This window comes from Fringilla coelebs (genome assembly GCF_963513975.1).
Source record: "Fringilla coelebs genome assembly, chromosome: 3".
NCBI lineage: Eukaryota > Metazoa > Chordata > Aves > Passeriformes > Fringillidae > Fringilla > Fringilla coelebs.
In genome coordinates, this window is record NC_140030.1 from 22442714 (window position 1) to 22461162 (window position 18449).

The window sequence follows — 18449 nt, forward strand, 5'->3', positions numbered from 1 at the left end:
TCTGGTGTCTGAGGACAAACTTGGAATCTTAAATATTCAGAGACTCAGAAATACATTATTAAACTAGGTTGTATGTGAACAGTCACTAATACAGGGAAAACATGTTAAATGTCAAGTCCAAGCAATCCAAAAAGGAGCAAGGATTTCTTAAGTGCATGCTTTTCAGAGATCAGCTTTTGCTATGCAGTACAAAATAGAACACATCAATGTCTAGAGTGATAACCCTGTCCCTGACCTTCTTCCACTTACTGTTTGCTAAACACTTTCTTGACTCTGCTGTGGCATAAGACAAATATGCTTTACTTACATAATTATATCCATGCCTACAATTACCTCAAATTCTGTCCAAACATCACTGCCACTGCAGGCAGAAAGAAAATCCTTGCTGGCATATCTGACAATGTGAATGCCCATTAGTGTCCATTTCAGAAAGCTGAGAACTGGACAACACAAGAATGTCTTGACAGCTGGACCAAAAGTCATCAGGCTTTCTTTTTAGAATTCCTCCCACCCTATGCAGCTAATGGAAACATATTATGCTTTACTACATCACAAACATCAAGCTGGAGTGAATTGTTCTTTCCATTTTGATGATGGTATATATCAAAATCCAAGCTGTCCCTTTTAAAACTTCATGCTTCAGACACCAGCCTAGAAAATGTCCTTATCTCAATGAATTACTGCAGAGAGGTCAGACTCTTGTCAACATCTAGTAAGTTGCACAGATATACTGACAGGATCAGGACCTGCTAAATTAAAAATGGCATGTTTATGATTCACACCTGCTTTAACACAGGGAAACAGAAAAAACTTGCACTGAAGAGCAGCATTAAAATCCAAATTGCATGAAAAATCTTAAACTGGACGTGTGAAATACAATATGTTACTTGGAAGAATATATTTTCTTCTCTGCTAGTCTGGTTTTTATCTTTTAATTTATTAGATATCTTCATGATAGAGAAGTACTACAAAAGACAGTCAATTTCTCTCTAGTACCCTTACTAGAAGCCTTTATTTCAGCTGCCAAGAACCTTTAACACTTGAAAAGACATGATAGAGTGGCTTCAGAAAAGGAGATGTTGGTTAAAAGTAAGAGTATGTTCTCATATATAGTGCATAATCTTGGTAGAGCAGTAAACTAAAAGCTACAAAATCAGTGATGCTGACCTGTGCCATATATCCTAATTCAAGATAATAGAGCTGGATTACAGTATTAAAATATTGATTGCATAAAAGAACATTTTTACTGAAAAATTTAATTCTAATCCCTCAATTTGGAGATAGATAGATAGATAGATAGATAGATAGATAGATAGATAGATAGATACTTATAGACATTTGAAAAGGTAGCCTAAACATATATACCAATATTCAGCATACATTCAGTTTTCACTAAAACAAACTTGACTTCAACTGAGAAGTTCAAGCAGCATGCTGAGAAAAACAATCATTATTTCCAGAATTTTTATTTTTTCATTAGTTTGAATATTAAGGAAAACATTTAAACTACCCCTGAATAAATGCATGATGTTTTAAGATGAAACATAAAAGAATAGTTGCCACAAATGCAGCGGAATTAAACAGTCACATTTCCAGAACAAACCATTTGGGTACTTGATTCCTTCATTCATTAAATTGAAATCAATTCAATAAATAACAGGGATATTTATTCTTCCTACTGTTGTACATATTAGGAATGCAACAAAACACTCTTTGATTTGACTTATGGTAGTAGTGAAAATAATTATGTTTGGTATTGATTCTGGCACTTGAATATGAAGGATTAGTTAAATGAGTAATTCTTATCTTTTCTGCAGTAACCTGTTGTGTACTTTAGTGCTTTGTTAACTATAGGTTGCTGCAACCAGTTTAAAACCCACAGCCCTTCTGAAATAACAGGAAACATCACATAGTAGCCCTCAACAATACTTACAATTCTGTTGTGACCACAAGGAAATTTTTCTAAAGCACTGACCAATTATTTCTTTTAATATGAGGTTGCATATTAGACTTGAAAAACAAAATAAAACAAAAACCCAAACAAATAAAAGAGCAAAACAAACAAATCACAATGAAACAAACAAAAAAAAAATCTACGTAATCAATCTGACAATAAGGTACAAATTCAGTGGACCACTTAACCCGGGCAAATGAACTTTTACATTCTTGATGTCTAAAACAAAAACATCCTAAAGTAAATGACAAAGTTACATCATTTGCCTTAAGACTTGTGCGTTTTTGAAGGCTACAAAGGAAACCTATGCACTGCCTAGATTAGACATAGTATTAGGTTTGCAGGAGCAGACTGTCCAGATCCTTCCCATGAAAATAAAGACATACATAGAAAAATCCTGCAAATGGACTGGGCAAGAGAAAAACATTATTAAAAGGAAGAAAATATTTCAAGAAATAAAACTATTCTTATTCAAACATTTAAATTATCTTGAAATATTTACTATTTGAATAAGTTTTCATCAGTGGCTGAAGCTTGCATAAAGTATTTATGAATTTCTATAAAGTTATTTTAAAACAATATACAGTGTGCAATATAAGATATGTGATCAAATGATAGCAAATTAAATATATCTTATTGAGCTTTTCCCTAAAATAGTGATCCAAACTCAGGCATGTTTATAGCACTTACATGGGTGAAATATCTTCTAAATAGAAATAATTCTCCATGTATTCTAAAATATGATGTGCAAGTTGTAGAGGCATAATTTTTATTGTGAGTAAACAATTTAGTAGTGTCTTAAAGACACTCTCTGTTGCACCTTGCTCCTTAAAATTTTTTCTGGGATGAAGGGAAGGTTCCTAAATAATTCTCACTTTATAATGCTGTAATGAAGACTTTTTATATAAAGATATCAGGGTTCTGCAGAATACTGTAATGGTTAGTTTATAGCAGTTTCAGCTACTACTCAAATTTTTAAATTATGTAAAAGGTAAGGCTAGATTAAACACTACTAGGTCCACCTTATGTCTTCTCTCCCTGCTGTAGTCTGCTAATGTAGAATTTGACTTACAAATTTGGACTCAAGGTGTTGAACAGCTTCTTATTGTGAATGCATATTTTCTGTTAGTATCTATAGTAGGAAAACTAATTGTCTTCACTCTAATTCCTAACTGTCTCTCCCCTAGAGAATTAATTACATCACAGATTCATAGAATATGCTTGTTTTGAAGGGACCCAAAAGGAGCATCATATCCAACTTTTTGCTTTGCACAGGACATCCCAAGACTCCTATGGTGTGACTGAGACAATTCTCCAAACACTTATTGAGCTCTGTCAGGCTTGGTGCTGTGACCACTTCCCTGGGGAGCTGCTCCAGTGCCCAAATACCCTCTGTGTGAAAATTTTTTTCCTAATATCCAACCTACATGTCCCCTGACACAACTTCAGGCCATTCCCTCAGGTCCTGTCACTGTCACCACAGAGCAGAGATCAGGGTCTGTCCCTCCTCCTCCCCTCCCAAGGAGCTGTAACTGCAGTGAGGTCTCCCCTCAGTCCCCTCCAGGCTGAACAGACCAAGTGACCTCAGCTGCTCCTCACAGAGCTTCCCCTCAAGGCCCTTCACTGTCCTCACAACCTTCCTTTGGAAACTTTTTTATAGCTTGATCTCATTTTTAGGAGTTGATTATACTTGAAAGTTACATTTGCAAAGCATTTTATCTAGAAAGAATCAAGGGATAAACAAACAATGCAGGTGAACAGGGCCAGGAGTTAGATTCAGTGATCCCGATGGGTCCCTTAAAACAGCATATTCTCTATGACTATTAATCTATTTCTCCTTTAATTTTTTTACATTTATTGAAAGTATCTGATGTTCTAACATAGTATTTCATGTTGAATGCTTTTTTCCCAGATAGCTGATCTTTTTGTGTTTTCTTTATCATTCAGCAAAATGATATTTTATTCCAAATTTCAGATTGACTTCTGAACCAAAGGTATTTATTTTTCAGATGCTGCTTCAAATATTAGGGAGACTTCAGAATTAATAATCATAATCATAATAAAAATCAGAGACTTCAGAATTCATAATCAAATACTAGCAATATCTGCACAGAAAAGTATTTCCTTCCCTGCTTTTTTACTTGATCTGAAAAGATGACTGCTCAATATAAAGCTGTAAATTCTTGCTGTGGGACCTTGCCCAGTTTCAGTGTTCAGTCACACAGAGATGTACTGTACTCCTACTAGCCCTGCAGAGACCATGCAGCCACTTAAGAAACAAATTCTTTTCTTGCCTGTCAGACTATCAACAGAATAGCTAACAAAGCTCTAAATGCTCAACATTGCTACCTTGGCCTGTACTGTGGTGCCCTTCTAAGAAACACTGGCCTTGAAATATTAGCACCACTGAAGTCCAATAGATGCCTTAATGGAGCACAGTGGGGAAATTGGCAATTAAGAGACAAACAAAAGTATAAATCTAAGTGATTTTATTGTTAACAGAACAGGCTTTTTCAGGAGTTGACTTTCAGAGAAAATAAAACTGATACAGTAAAATATAAAAAATTTAAAATGTTCATTCTATGACTTTCTAGATTTAATGTGTACTTCTTTATGCTTCACATGGAATTATACTTTCACTGTAGGTGAAAGAGAAAACTCTGGAGGAGGGAAAACTGTGGAGGAGGAGTTTCCAGACAAAAAAAGCCCAACCAAACAAAAAAACTCTTTCTCAAAATAGTGGATTCTAAAAAAATTCCTGCAGAGATAATATTCATATTTTCATTCTACATCACCACTAGAATGATTGTATCAAAATAACCCATACAACATGCATGCATATAAATGCTTGAACTATGCAGGGAATTAAATGAAACATAGGACTATCTTGTGACTACAGCCATATTCAAATATTTATAATGAGCGTAAAATCTAGTCTTTCAAAATTCTGTGCAGCTTTATATTTTCTTTACAATTTTTTATCTCAATCCCAAATAGAACTTATTAAAAATCGTCCATGTTTACTTACTTATGTGCACTTCTTCAAAACATTAAAACCAACATTACCATTTTTAGATATTATTATTGGACTCAATGAAATATAAAATCTAACTCCATTTTAAAGAAAATTCTTTAATGGCCTTTGAAAAAAGAGAGGATGCTGCATAAATTATAAGGATTTACTTTGTGACCTTCATCTAAGCACTCATCAGACAGTCAACTCATCATAGTACTTCTTAAATAGTAGACTATTCTTAGCAATACCTACTTCCAATTAAAATCACATTAACTGTCTAAGCAAGCACATGTACTGAATTTACTATTACTCGATAGGATTTTAAGTTTTGGAGAGATGGAATATTACAAAATTTATTTGAATTAAATATGATTATATGAAGTAATCCACTATGTTTATAACTCCACATCGCTGTATTTTAGAATGCAGTTTCTCAGAAAACATATAAAAAGTTGATATATAGCAGAATTTGCCATGAAAATTCTTAGATCATTCTGGTTTTATCACCAATGATTTACCAAAATAACTGTTGTGTTTTCTTGTAGCTCTGGAATTAAATGTTTTTTTTTGCAATTACCGCAAGCTGAGAGAAAATAATTTGAAGAAAAGAAAAGAACTACAAGGTATCAATATATGCACATATTAATAAGAAAAAATATATTATATTCTCCAGTTGTATCCATTTTCAGGCAGAAAAATTAACTCCTACTTTTTTTTTTGCCACCTAAATTTCCAAACTAAGCTGAAATAACTTAAGAAAACCCTCATCAATATTAAACCTCACATTTAAAAAATGCTGTTATGAATTGCCAGGTTGATTTGTTATGTGACACTAATTTTTGAAAGCTGCTTTCCATCAATTTCAAATGTCACTTCATTTAAAATTTCAGTTTAATAGATACCACTTATACAAGGCTTGGTAGCCAGAAAAAAAGAAACAACCAAGCAAGAGAGCAAATAGAATAATGTAAAATATCTGTTTCCCTTTGTATATGCATGCTTTTCCCGAATAAGTGTCAAAAAACAAGGAGCCTTACTTTTGTACTCCAGGTGAAAACCAGCTGCTGCCACACTAATGTCAGAGTGAAAATGAAGGTAAAGTTGATTGGAGGTGCTATTCAACAATGCTGGCACGGTTGTACCTGGAAAAATAAAAGTTATGAATAAACTATAGGATGCTGATCAGAGTTTCATACAGAAAATACATAACCAGGACAGGACATAACCAAGCCTGTCTGACTCATAACCTGAGTCAGACAGGCTTGTTTTCTTCTCGTTCTCTTGATGGGAATCAAATACTCTGCTGTGCTCTGCCTTGTTTTCTCCTCAAGTTGCAGGATCAGTAATCATCAGTCTGGGTTATTATTCATGACCTAATCCCTTTCTCTTGGTTTGGTTTACAGAACACACTCTTTCTATAAAAAAGTCTCATATAAAGAGAAAAAGTGTATGTGCTTGACGTATTTTAAAAAACTGATTATCTTGGGTTTTTTATATTCCAGTTGTATTAAATCGGTTTGTTCTGTGAGGTCTGGTGAGTTTAGATGAAGATTGAATGCTTCACCTTTTTCATAAGAAAGGCAGGCTAATAAGGATAAATTAAGTGAAAGCTATCAAGGGAAGCTCCTTGAATGTCAGTACCAATTTATATCTGCATATCTCCTCTATGAGAGGGGCAGGAAAGATAAAAGAAAGGATTTTTTTGAAAGTATTATGAACTAAATTCCACTAATTGAAGTGAAATCTTTTAGTGCCCTATTTTCTTCTGAAAACCTCTTTGAATTTGAATATTGACACGCTTACACGGCCTGGAAGTCTCCTCCCAAACCAAGAACATTTCCTAATGGTATCAGAAATGATGAATATATACTCCTTATCTATATGTGTGAGCAAATAAAGACATGTATATATATAGATATATATATATATAGAACAGTAACTTTAATTCATGGCATATCCTAACCTGAAAAGCTCCCAAGACGTGGTGCTGTCATATCTCCACCATCGTATATTTCAAGGGAGTCCCAATTGTGTTCAGTGGCAAAGCTGATGACCTGGATCTATAAAACAGGACCACAGAACTTCTTTAGGCCAAAAAGTCATGTGCATCTTTAAATGTTCTAAAACCAGCAAAATGAAAAGAGAACACGTAGCAAAGAAAATAAAAATAAGAGATCCAAACAAAAGACACATCAGTGAAAGGAATGGAAATGAAAAATCAATATTCATTTTTTGCATTAACTCTTGGAAAATATGACACAAGGTAAGTAAGAAGAATTTTGAACATGTGTTGCATCATTTTGAATAATTACTCAAAGTTTAAATGAGCAGATAATCAAGATAGCTGCAGCACTCTCAAGGACCTCAGTGATATCCTAGCAGATAGAAAGAGTTGGTATTTGCATATCAGATTGAAGGATCAGGACCTGCTTTCAATATACTACACAATCTAAACAGAAAACTCTTTGTTAATCACTTATCATTCATACCCCTATGTGAAAAAAAAGTAACATAAAATAAAGCTAAGCAAAGAAAAATAGGGAGAAATCCAAAGCACTAGAGTTTCAAGTACCCCACTCCCCAATTATAGGATTACTAATTTATGAAATTTTTAGAGAAATAAACAAGGAAAGTACTTAATATTCCATGCTTGACAGAATACAGACTTGCCTGAATACCTGATCCCTCAGTCACTATGATTTTCCACACACAATTCAAGCTGTTACCATAAGGTTCAGGGTAGCCTGGTGAAAGAATAGTACCTCTGCGCTCAGTAAAATTCCCACTGCATGGCACTGGAAGAAAGTATTATCACAACTTATTACACAACTTAAACAACTTTAGAGAACAAAAAAGTAATAATAATTATACTAAGATCAAGATAATTATAGTAATCTGCTTTTGTAGCATAAACACACAGACATGAAGCAAGCCTCTGAACTTAGAATGTATCTCATCTAAAATATATTATTGGTATCCAGCATAAGATACAACCTGCCTGAATAAACAATTCAGAAATGAATTTCATTTTGCATGTGTGCAGCCTAGAACAGCCCAGCAGCAGAGGCTTATGATGTCTTAGAGTAAAAACAAACTGTAAAGATATAATATTAAACACAATCATGATGGACAGAAATCATGTGAATTTACCCACAGCGCAAGATAGTTCCAATATTAAATCTAGCTGATGAAGCAGTGTAGTATATTAAATATTTTTAAGTGTATACACATTTGGTTCTTTAAGGTTCAGGAAAACAGAACAACAACAACAACAACAAAAAAAAAAAAACCCAAAAGAAAAAAAACAAAAGAAAAAAACAAAACAAACAAACAAAAAAAACACCAAACCCCAAAAAACACCCGAACATAAAAACCCAACAGAATATGCAGAAAATAGGATACCTGCATTTATTTTTAGAACACTCCAATTAATGCTAGAGTAAATTCCTAGGAATAGCAACGACTTTGGAATAAAAATTCAAATAGGGAGAAGGCACAAACATTTCAACATTTACAAAAATCTTTAGTGCTACGCATTATTTCAGTGCAGGTCTACTGACAGACTAAAGAAAATTGGTTATATTTAACAATGCTATCATCATTTAATGTACACTATGCTTTTGCTTGAAAAAAGAAATCATTATCCTATGTGTGATAGAAATACACAAGCACTGTGTAATAAAACAGGAAAAGACACTTCTGGAGAATTAAATTCTGTCTGTATTTCAAGCTGTAGATAAGTCATGAAAATAATGAATGTTCGAGAAAATGTGCATCACACTTGTTCATGTAATCTAAGTCATTATATGAAACAATATACTGCCTATGAGCCAGCTGGTACTCAATTATTTCTTGATATGGAAAGCTGCTCTTTTAAATTGGGCATGACTGATATTAATCGAAGGAGAGTGAATATATGGGTTAAATACTATTTTCTGAAACAATTCTTGAATCCTAATTCAGAGACGTGTGACAGAACAGACAATGTAAATGTAATTGCTTACCTACACAGCTTGGTACTGTGTCATTCCACTGAGCTAAGGCATTTGGTACAGACTGACATCGGATAGCTTTTGAGCCTTGTAGCAGATAGCCAGGGCTGCACTCAAATCGAACAACAGAGCCTGCTGAAAACTCAGAGCCAATTCTCCTTCCGTATCTGGGCTCTGGAACTGAGCTACACTGCGTATCGCTTGTGCGTGGAACAGCTGCATACAGAGAGAAAAATATAAAGTCATGAATACAAATGGCATAATAAAAAAGGTAGACCAGTCATATTAAAAAAAATAGACCGGTAAAAATGCTGATTGTTTCTTATAGGACAGAGCTTAATTCATGTTACTTGCTCTGCTTCTGTATTCTCAAAGAATGGGGTAATGTTTTTACGGCTATCAGCTGGAATGTGGTTTTGGGCTGTGCCTGTGTACAGTCATGTGAGTGCCATGGCAGCTTGGAGACGATTTGACTTTGGATGCACAGCTTTAGGGATGAGAAGATCACTGGGTGCTTCTGTGGCCCTCTTCAATGACAGGATACTACATCTACCACCTACTTCATTTAATAAATATGAGGCCTTTGCCTTCTCACTAGAACTTTCTCATTAGAAGCCCAGAAAAATTTAGTGGTATAGCTAATCAGATATAAAAAAAAGCATAATATCTTACAAATATTTGATTTATCATATTGGAGAATATAAAGTGATGGCAATACACTCTCCAGGCCATTTCAGTGTTTTCTTTTAACAATTATTTTTACCAATAATGTCTGGGAATTCACAAACCTGATGTGATACAAGAACAGTTAAAAAACTGCAAGCAATATAAAAAGAGCAAAATAATAATATTCATTAGAAACTAAAGGGATAACATTCCCTTTGGCTTCATTATTTATAAACACTTCTTGATAACAGGTATTTTTTATGCCTACTGACTTTGCTATTGTGCATGTTGCTCATATATAAAACTTGCTCTTACTACATTTTGCAGTCAGCTAGTAAATGCCAATTTAAAAACAAACTAAAATATTTATATAGAAAATTACAGAGTGTGCAATATCCTCTGTGTTTTACACTATAATAAAATAAAGGTAAATTAAAAATAACCAAATTAAATATATGCAATTTTTCTGTGTGAGGGGCATGTTCAAAAGCGTTGTTTCATCAGTTTGGTTTGTTGAAGAATTTGTTTTAGAGCAACACTGCATCTAGGTATGAATAAGTAGCAATGAAAATTGCCTGCCATTTTGTCCTTAAGTAAACGACACAAAATGGCACCAGGGAGGAGAAATAAAAAAAGAAAGCAGGTGTTACACTTTATTCCTGGAAGATTTTCAGGCATGGTGCTTCTGGCTCACTAATCACAGCTATATTTAGTTTTATTTTACATCATTATGTTTAAATTCCTTTGCTGACCCATAAGAGTGAAGATTGATACTTCTATCTGTCCATGAGCACAACTGTACCCATTCCCACCACACCTGTTCAGCTACCCTGGTCACTAAGTAAAAGCAAGGTGTATAGAGCTTATACATACTTATTTTAATATTGATAACTTTACACTCATCCTCTTTCTTATACTGTCATTTGCTCTATTCAGAATCATAATGAAGTTTTAAGTACTTGTAAATGCTCTAAAAATTAAGGTTTCTTAACAAGCTGGATACGGAACAGCAATTGAAATCAACTATATCTTAAAGTTAGCATTTAACATGGAACACATTTTAGCAGAACAATGAAAGTTGTAACTTATGATTACATCATCTTCTACTAGTTTAAGTGTTGCTACCACATAAAAGAGTTGTTTGCCCAAGTATTACTGAATGTAGAGAAAAGCTTTTTCTAAGATTTAGAAATAATTAGTACTATCAGTAATAGAAAAATAAATTATCTTTTTTATTAATATGCAGTGAGTTGATTAGTCAGACAAAGTGAGACATACTGTAATATGTATTTTTCTTCTTAATCAGTATGTTGGTTGGTTGCAGATTTTAACCGTGATAGCTACAGAAAGTTATAAAATGTACTCAGGATTTAAAGAATGGTCAGAGGTAAACTAGCATACTCCTGGGTAAATGCACAATATGGCAAAACAAAAGCAAATCCATTTTATTATGTTTTTTAAAATGTTTAAACACCTTACACAGTTTAAACAAACAACTTACCTTTCAGCAAACTTAATATACCTGCCTTTGTTCAAATAAATAGGAATTTCTGATTAAGTTTTCAACAGGACCTCAGTATCACACAGACACTCTATGAAACTTGTTCCTGCATGCAGTTCTAACCCTGTCAGGAAACCCTTCTGCATTGTGGAAGGAAATGAAGAAACCATAGTTCAAGGATTTCACAGTCACAGTTCTTCCTGATGATAACCTGCAGGCCGGATGCAGACTGCCAGGTCAATTCAGCTGACCCAGCTTGCTCTTTGTGCTCTTTTATTTAGCCTTTTCTCTACCCACACATCTTCTGCACCAGCACTGTTTTACTCAAACCTTTTTATTCCATGTTATTGTATAATGACTTCACTGAAATAAATGATTACTTTACAGCCACCTACATGATGATGGTTGCTCACACATCCAATCTGTAATTACCTGGAACTACAGCTTCTGCCATGTAATTCAGCACTATCCATCCCTTGGTCAAGACTACTTGTTCAAGTGGGTATTTTGGCCATGAGATAAAGAATTCACAATTATGTGACAGAAAAGGGCTCAGTACATTCTTGTCAACAAACCAGTTTAGATTCAGGAAATTAAAACTTAATTATGCTTAATTTGTTACATATTTTACACAAACTTCTGATCACTGATCCAACTAAAAAGAAAGAGGACACAAAAAAATCAATCAAGTTATTTAAACAGTTTTACTTCATTCTCAACAGCCTCAGGCTCAACTTCAAACACCTGTCTTCTCTGTTTTTTTCTCAACTTCCTTGTGTCCATCTTTGTAATACCAATGAAGTGCGAGGCAACACGGGAAGTTGGGGTACGTGCATTCTTTTTGCTTTCCCCCACCTCCCCTAACAATTTATTTAGCATTTTACCCATCTTTCTCCTCCTTTTTGCTTCTTCAGGTTTCCACATTTCCCTGTTTCTGAATGTTTCTCCTCCAGAGTGGGTCATCCCTGGGCTATGGCTCCTCAAAGACGTCCCCTTCTGCAGAATAGTACTTTCACAGGCTGCCAACCCCTCTGAGGTGTTCCCACTCCAGTAGGTGTCCCCCACAGGGGGGGACTTTTAGAAGTACAGCCCTTTTAGAAGTACAAGCCCTTTGTCAGGGAGTGCCTCTTCCCAAGAGTGCCTCCAACAACGCCCCCAGCAGCATCTCTAGCAGCAGGTACCCAGGAGCACCCCTGCCCCAAAGCAGTTGTCACTCTCAAATATTTCTGGGGCACCACGTGTTCCTCTGACACGTGGGAATGTAGGCATGTGAGAGATGGCTTACAGCAGCTTCACAGGATGCTGTTTGTGAATGGCTCATGGCAGCTTAAGGCCTCCTCCCACACAGGTCACCACCTCAGCCACCTGCTAGTTAAACTTTTAGCTTCTCACATGTCCAAAGCTTATCTGTCTTACCTTAGAGGCTACATGAACTGACTGAAAATTTCAGCATGGTCCTGGAGTATTTTTCATTCATTGTGTGAAAGAAACTCTTGCTCACCTTCCTATGGGAATAGCATCTTTCCCTAGGTATTTTTTCACTCAAATTTTTAAAAGAGAGGAAACTATAGAAAAAAAAAATCCTTCCTGTTTCCCTAACCGTTGCCTGGCAACCACATCTGGATAGTACCTACAACAGCTGTGCAGGCAAAGGACACTTTTTAAGTCAGATTTAAGAACATCCTATAACTTTCAGTAACAGTAATAGTAATAAATTGGGAAATTCGGATACATGCACTAGTAATCTACACTTTTTTTGCTGTAACTAGACCTTTTAGCACCTCTCAACAAAGAATGCCAGATCATGTGGTTTCATTATAATATTCCCTTATGAAAGGTATTTTCCTGTGAGTAAGCTATCTCTGACATGATATCAAATGTAGGGGCAGTTTACTAGCAGTTTACTCTTGATTTAGTTCACATACCAGAAATACTTTTTCAGACTAAAAGCTGACATTTTACTGAGATCAGCCCTGACAGCCAGAAATATCCATGGCTGCAATTGGATCAAATTATTCTATTGCCAGCAAGAAACACTCAATGACATTTAAAACTGACATTTTGCTCAGTTTTTCAGAAGTTTTACTAATACTCTGTTAATGATTACTGTGAGACATGAAATGCTAAAGATACAAAATCACCATGAGGTACTATTTTTTAAAAATCTTCCTCTCCCCCTTCCCCCTACCCCCATATCTCCCCACCACCCTAGTTTAAAAAGAAGTTCCTTAAGAATAGATGCAATGCAACCTATAGATAACAACAAAGTAAGGTAGTTCCACACTGCTTAAAATGAGATTTAAATAGTTCATGGAAAAATGTAGCAGTTTCTGACATCTATAAAAAGTTAGGAGAAAAAGGTCTGTTTCTTTAAGAGGTGACACAACTGACAGCTCAGCTGAAATGCCTCCAAGATTATTTCAGTTGGAAGAGACAAACAACAATCATCCAACTGCCCTTTCAATTCAGGACTGAACAAGTTAAAGTATGTTATTAAGGGCATTTTTCATTCCCTCTTAAACATTGACAGGCCCAGGGCATCAATCAGCTCTCCAGGATGTCAGTTTTAAAGCAGGACACAATGTGTGATGGTAGCACATATAAAAAGTAATACTAGCAGTCTTAGTTAGGCTCTCTAATTACATTTAGCAGACAATGTGTGGCTGTGCATTTTATTCTTGTTACAAATTAGATCAACTTGATTGTTAAAGCCACAGTCTTCTTTTACTCTTATTTTTGTCTTCTTCATCCTAGTATACTAACTTTCTTAATAATCCTCTTTAAAATATCAACTGACATAATAAACTAGTTCATGCTAGTTCATGTATTGTATAACAAAAAAAAAAAAGACAAATATTAAAACCCCATCAATATTTGAATGGTAGAAAGGTAATTACTTTTTGAGGAAGAAACTCTGTACTGCTGCATTCTGAGTTATAAAAAATATATATTGTTTCTTAGGTGATGTCATAGTAGGAAGACAAGCATAAAAAAGCCTGAAAAAAAAATCCCAGTCTTCTTACATGTGATCGTTCTTAGCATATATCAACATACCTGACCCTAATATTTTGGAAGACTCAATATTTATTTAGTCTCTGAGACACTCTTTAACTATTGCATTAATTACAAGGAAATGTGATCATCCGAGAAAATAAATGAAGTCATAGATGGCATGTCCAGATAAAAAGAAGTTTTTGAGAAAGTGGCATCACAAAAGCCATTAAAACTGAATCAGAAGCTAAAGCCCCTATCTGTCGGTTGTTCAAACCAGAAAGAATGAGAAATAAGGCAAGCAATAACTCTTTCTCCCTTGAGCCTTCCTTTTAGCTTTTACCTATAGTGTTGTCAACCTAGACTTCTCAAGCTGTGTCAGAGAGGCATTCCATTTTCTATAGTAATTATCCTCCATTTTTCAGTAAATGTTTCATACCACTGTGAAACAAAATTGAAATCAGCCCAGTGGAAAAGTGAACAGGGAAGAAGGTCAACCTGGAATAGAGGGCAATAAATAAAATGATTGACTTTGCAGACCAGATTACTGTGTTCAGCGTAAAAGTGGATGTCATTTCTGCAGTATTTAAAAGGTTAGCAAGCAGGTGGTCATTGGAAGTATGATCATATGCTTTATAAGAGGAAAAAGAGAGCTTATCAAATACAACTAACTCATTAACCAATATATGTATACATATATAACTATATTTAGTAAAGCTCTTAAGATATATTTTAAAATATATTAAAATCCCATGGCATTTAAATAGCTTCATGATTTTTCTGAGACAAATAAAGTGACTTTTTCTATCTCATTTTTTGCTCCCATTTGTTAAAAAACTATTTCTTACAGTTAATAAATGTATAAATGTCTGAAATGAGGCATAGCATTGTGTTCACCTGGAGACTTCCTGTTTAATAGCACTCTGTGAGTATATATACAGCTAATAGAATCATGGGGTTTTATCACTATGCATTCTTCAAAAGCAGTAAAAAGTAACAAACACTTCAGAGTCTTAACAATAACAGAGTAAGACAGAAATGTGTCATTCATATGCAAATGGATGGAAACTCAAATGCTGAAAGCTCTTTTCTAACTCCTAAGTTTTAATGCAAGTGTATGTAAGATACTTTTGATGTGTAATAAGACCAGGTAACAGTATCTTGATATATATCTGAAGGAGAATATACAGTCATGGTGATACCTTTCTATAAACACAGGAGTCAGAAGGCTTAACAATCAGTTCCACCATGCTTCTTTAAACTGTAGAAATATTCCTGAGGTGAGACAATTTTTTGCATTTATTTGTTGTGTCCAAGTAGGACACTAGAACTCCACATAAAGAACTCCAAACTTAAAAAAAAAAAAAAAAAAGGAATCTAGAAATCTTAATAATGTAATAATGTTACTTAAAACTATTCCAAACTACTTTTATGCTTCACTTTAGTAAAGGTGTGCAATGACTGTTTCATTAAGCTTACTGGATGTGTATGCAGTACATCTAGTGAGCTGCCCAGAAGTCAGTCCCTTTGGGACTACCTTTGTTGCCTGTACAGGCAATGAATCTGTAAGCAATGCTCCTGGTGTCACCAGACTGCGTTCAAGGCTCCTGGATCAGCCAAGTGTACTCAGCTGCCCAGCAGAATGCTAACACACTTGGCCATGACATGACATTCTTGCATTTCAGCTGCAGTGGGCAGACATGTACAAAATGTCTCCTCAAGTTCAGCTGGGTCAGAAACAGACCAGCAAGTCTCCTGCCCACGCTTCAGTCTGAAATTGATGGTCTCTGCCACAGCAATTTTCTCTCCCAGCTCTTCAAGACAGAATCCTTAGCAACCTCAACAAAAACTCTTGAAAAATCAGCTCGGAATACTGAGAAAGACTAATACAATTAAGAACACTCCTAAACCCCTTGAGCTCACTCAGCAGTAAGGGAGCAATAGATTGCCAACTACTGAGGGAGGCTAGACATACTCAAGTCTGTTGGGCAAGCCAGGATAAACACAGACAACAGCTGCGAGAAAGCCAGTCTGTCATTAGAAGTCCCTGATCTGTGGAAAAAGGTAAAGACTACACTCACATTTAAAGCAGTACGTTAAGGCTTATGCAGAATTAAAAACCATGCAATTCATGAAATTGGAACTAGTGTCTTCCACCAAAAGTAGACATGTTTACCTTGGTAAACAAAGTGAAAACCCCTGGCTGATGCCCCACTCTTAGCACTGAATCGCAGAAGAATTTGATTAGATGTAGCCAAAGGCAATGTCTCTCCTACAAATGGAAACAGAAAATAAATACACAAACCAGAAACCACAGTTATAGCTCTTCAATACATAATCAAATACGGTTAAAACACAGTTTCATGTTTTCCTCTATAGTTAAAGAAAACATAACATTGTACAAAATTAAATTTGCCATTACTAGAATAAAAAGACTTCATGATTTAACAAGAGAAACCTGGAATTTACTGCAGCAGCTGAAACTAGAGCTCCAATAAACTACATGACAAGAACCCTATTGCTGTTTGGGGCCAAAATTATTAGAAGACTTTTTAGTAAACTCTTTTCTGTGACTGAGAGGTTTACTTTGCCTCGCAAAACATATTAAACAAATCAAACTATTTGAAAAATACCACAGGAATCTTCATGGAATGTTTACTATTTCAAGACTAAAACAGAGAGAAAAAACTCATGAATCGTTTTATGTAGTGGCTTCAATAAATATGTGGTCACACATGAACCATAGTACATTATTAAATTTCTTATGGCATTGCAAATTTTATTTCTGATTTGAGAAATAATAAAAATATTTGATATACTTTATCTCCTTTCCTGGCATATTTGTCAGGAGTCATGACAGAAGTTCAATAATAAAACATTATAGACAAAATTGCAGTACTTCTACAACAATTGCACTACGTATGACTACTCTTTTTATTCTCCCTGGACTGTATGAATACATATTTTATGAAATTCTTCAGAAATGAATGATTATTTATAATATCATCTAGGTATATAAGTCTTTCACTTTAATTAATTTTATATTATTGCAGCTAGGAGAATCCTATCCTGAATCACTGAAAATCAGATATGTCACAAGTAATAAATAAAAATCAGAAATTTAAACCCCCTTTGAGTATTTTTAAATGTCTGCTGTGAAAACAGACATTAGTTACAACTTTTATATGACAGTTTGATGCAGTAAAATTTGGTGTTGGGATCAGCTGTTTCAAATTTAAAAGTTTAATTTTGTTTTGTAGCTGAACTGTTGTCAGTAATTAAACAAATCTTAGAAGTTTTTGTGAACTCATAACACAAATAGCTGGAATCACCAGGGGAAAATGAAGAATGGAGTTTTTCATGTAGTAATATATTTACTATAAATCAAATAGATATGTTACATTCTTTTCCTATTAAGTATTTCTCCAATTATTCAAAGTAAAAACCAAGAAGCCATGAATGGCCCTGCACTGCAAAAATATTAAACTCACATATAAACTCTCCAAAATACTAGAAATGCTTAACAAAACACATTAATAGAAATATAAAAAGAATATACTTATATATCACTGAAGATGAACACATTCATTATATATGCACAGATTGGAGATTTGACCATGTTGAAATCCATATAAGCTTAATTATGATTTCACAGGGTCAACATTTTGCTATAGTTACCTGAATGCAACAGCTGGCCTGCTTTTAGTCTAAGTGCATGTTTGCATACAGATAATTGTATTTTGTAAATACAAGTAATTTGTGTCAATTAGCCATTCAGAATATGTAGATGTGTATTTCAAAAGGTTTAAGGGAGAGAAGACAATTATACCATCCAATTGCCCTCTTACATAGGGATCTGAGAACTTCATTCAACTTTTTCTCTACCCACCTCAGGATCAGCTCTTGCCTAACCATATGTTCCAGAATAATGTCTTGATTCAAAGATTTAGAAGGGTATTCCAATTCCCTTAGCATCCTGTTCAAATAATTTTATTTCCAAAGTAAATTCATAACATTCTCCTAATTATTTTTTTCTCATACTGAGCTATGTAAGAAATATATACTTATTTATTAATTACCTGAGTGGGATCCAGATAGAGAACTAAGAAGTCTTGCCTGAGAGTTTTCTCCATCAAATAATTCTGCCACATCATTCAAAGCAGTCTGAAAATAGGCAAATTGTCCAAATACAACTAAATTTAAAAAATTTAAAAAAAAAGGATAGAGAGGAAAAAAAATTAGAGGAGATAAGATTTGCATTAGTACTTATTATATCAGAAGGCTAGCCAAACTGATCAAATTTTAAAAAATGCCAGTGTGTTACTGACT

The 18449-nt window shown here is 34.6% G+C and overlaps 1 protein-coding gene across 1 annotated transcript in view; it reads right to left on the reverse strand.

Moving 5' to 3' along the window:
• Positions 1-18449, reverse strand: part of CSMD1 (CUB and Sushi multiple domains 1) — a gene marked incomplete at both ends in the record, with an annotated part of 1059366 nt that overhangs the window by 136730 nt on the left and 904187 nt on the right. The window contains 6 exons of the mRNA XM_084202054.1: positions 6008-6112; positions 6934-7030; positions 7641-7765; positions 8975-9178; positions 16297-16392; positions 18200-18313. Of these exons, the coding sequence (XP_084058180.1) occupies positions 6008-6112; positions 6934-7030; positions 7641-7765; positions 8975-9178; positions 16297-16392; positions 18200-18313 (741 nt within the window). The remainder of the gene's footprint in view (positions 1-6007; positions 6113-6933; positions 7031-7640; positions 7766-8974; positions 9179-16296; positions 16393-18199; positions 18314-18449) is intronic.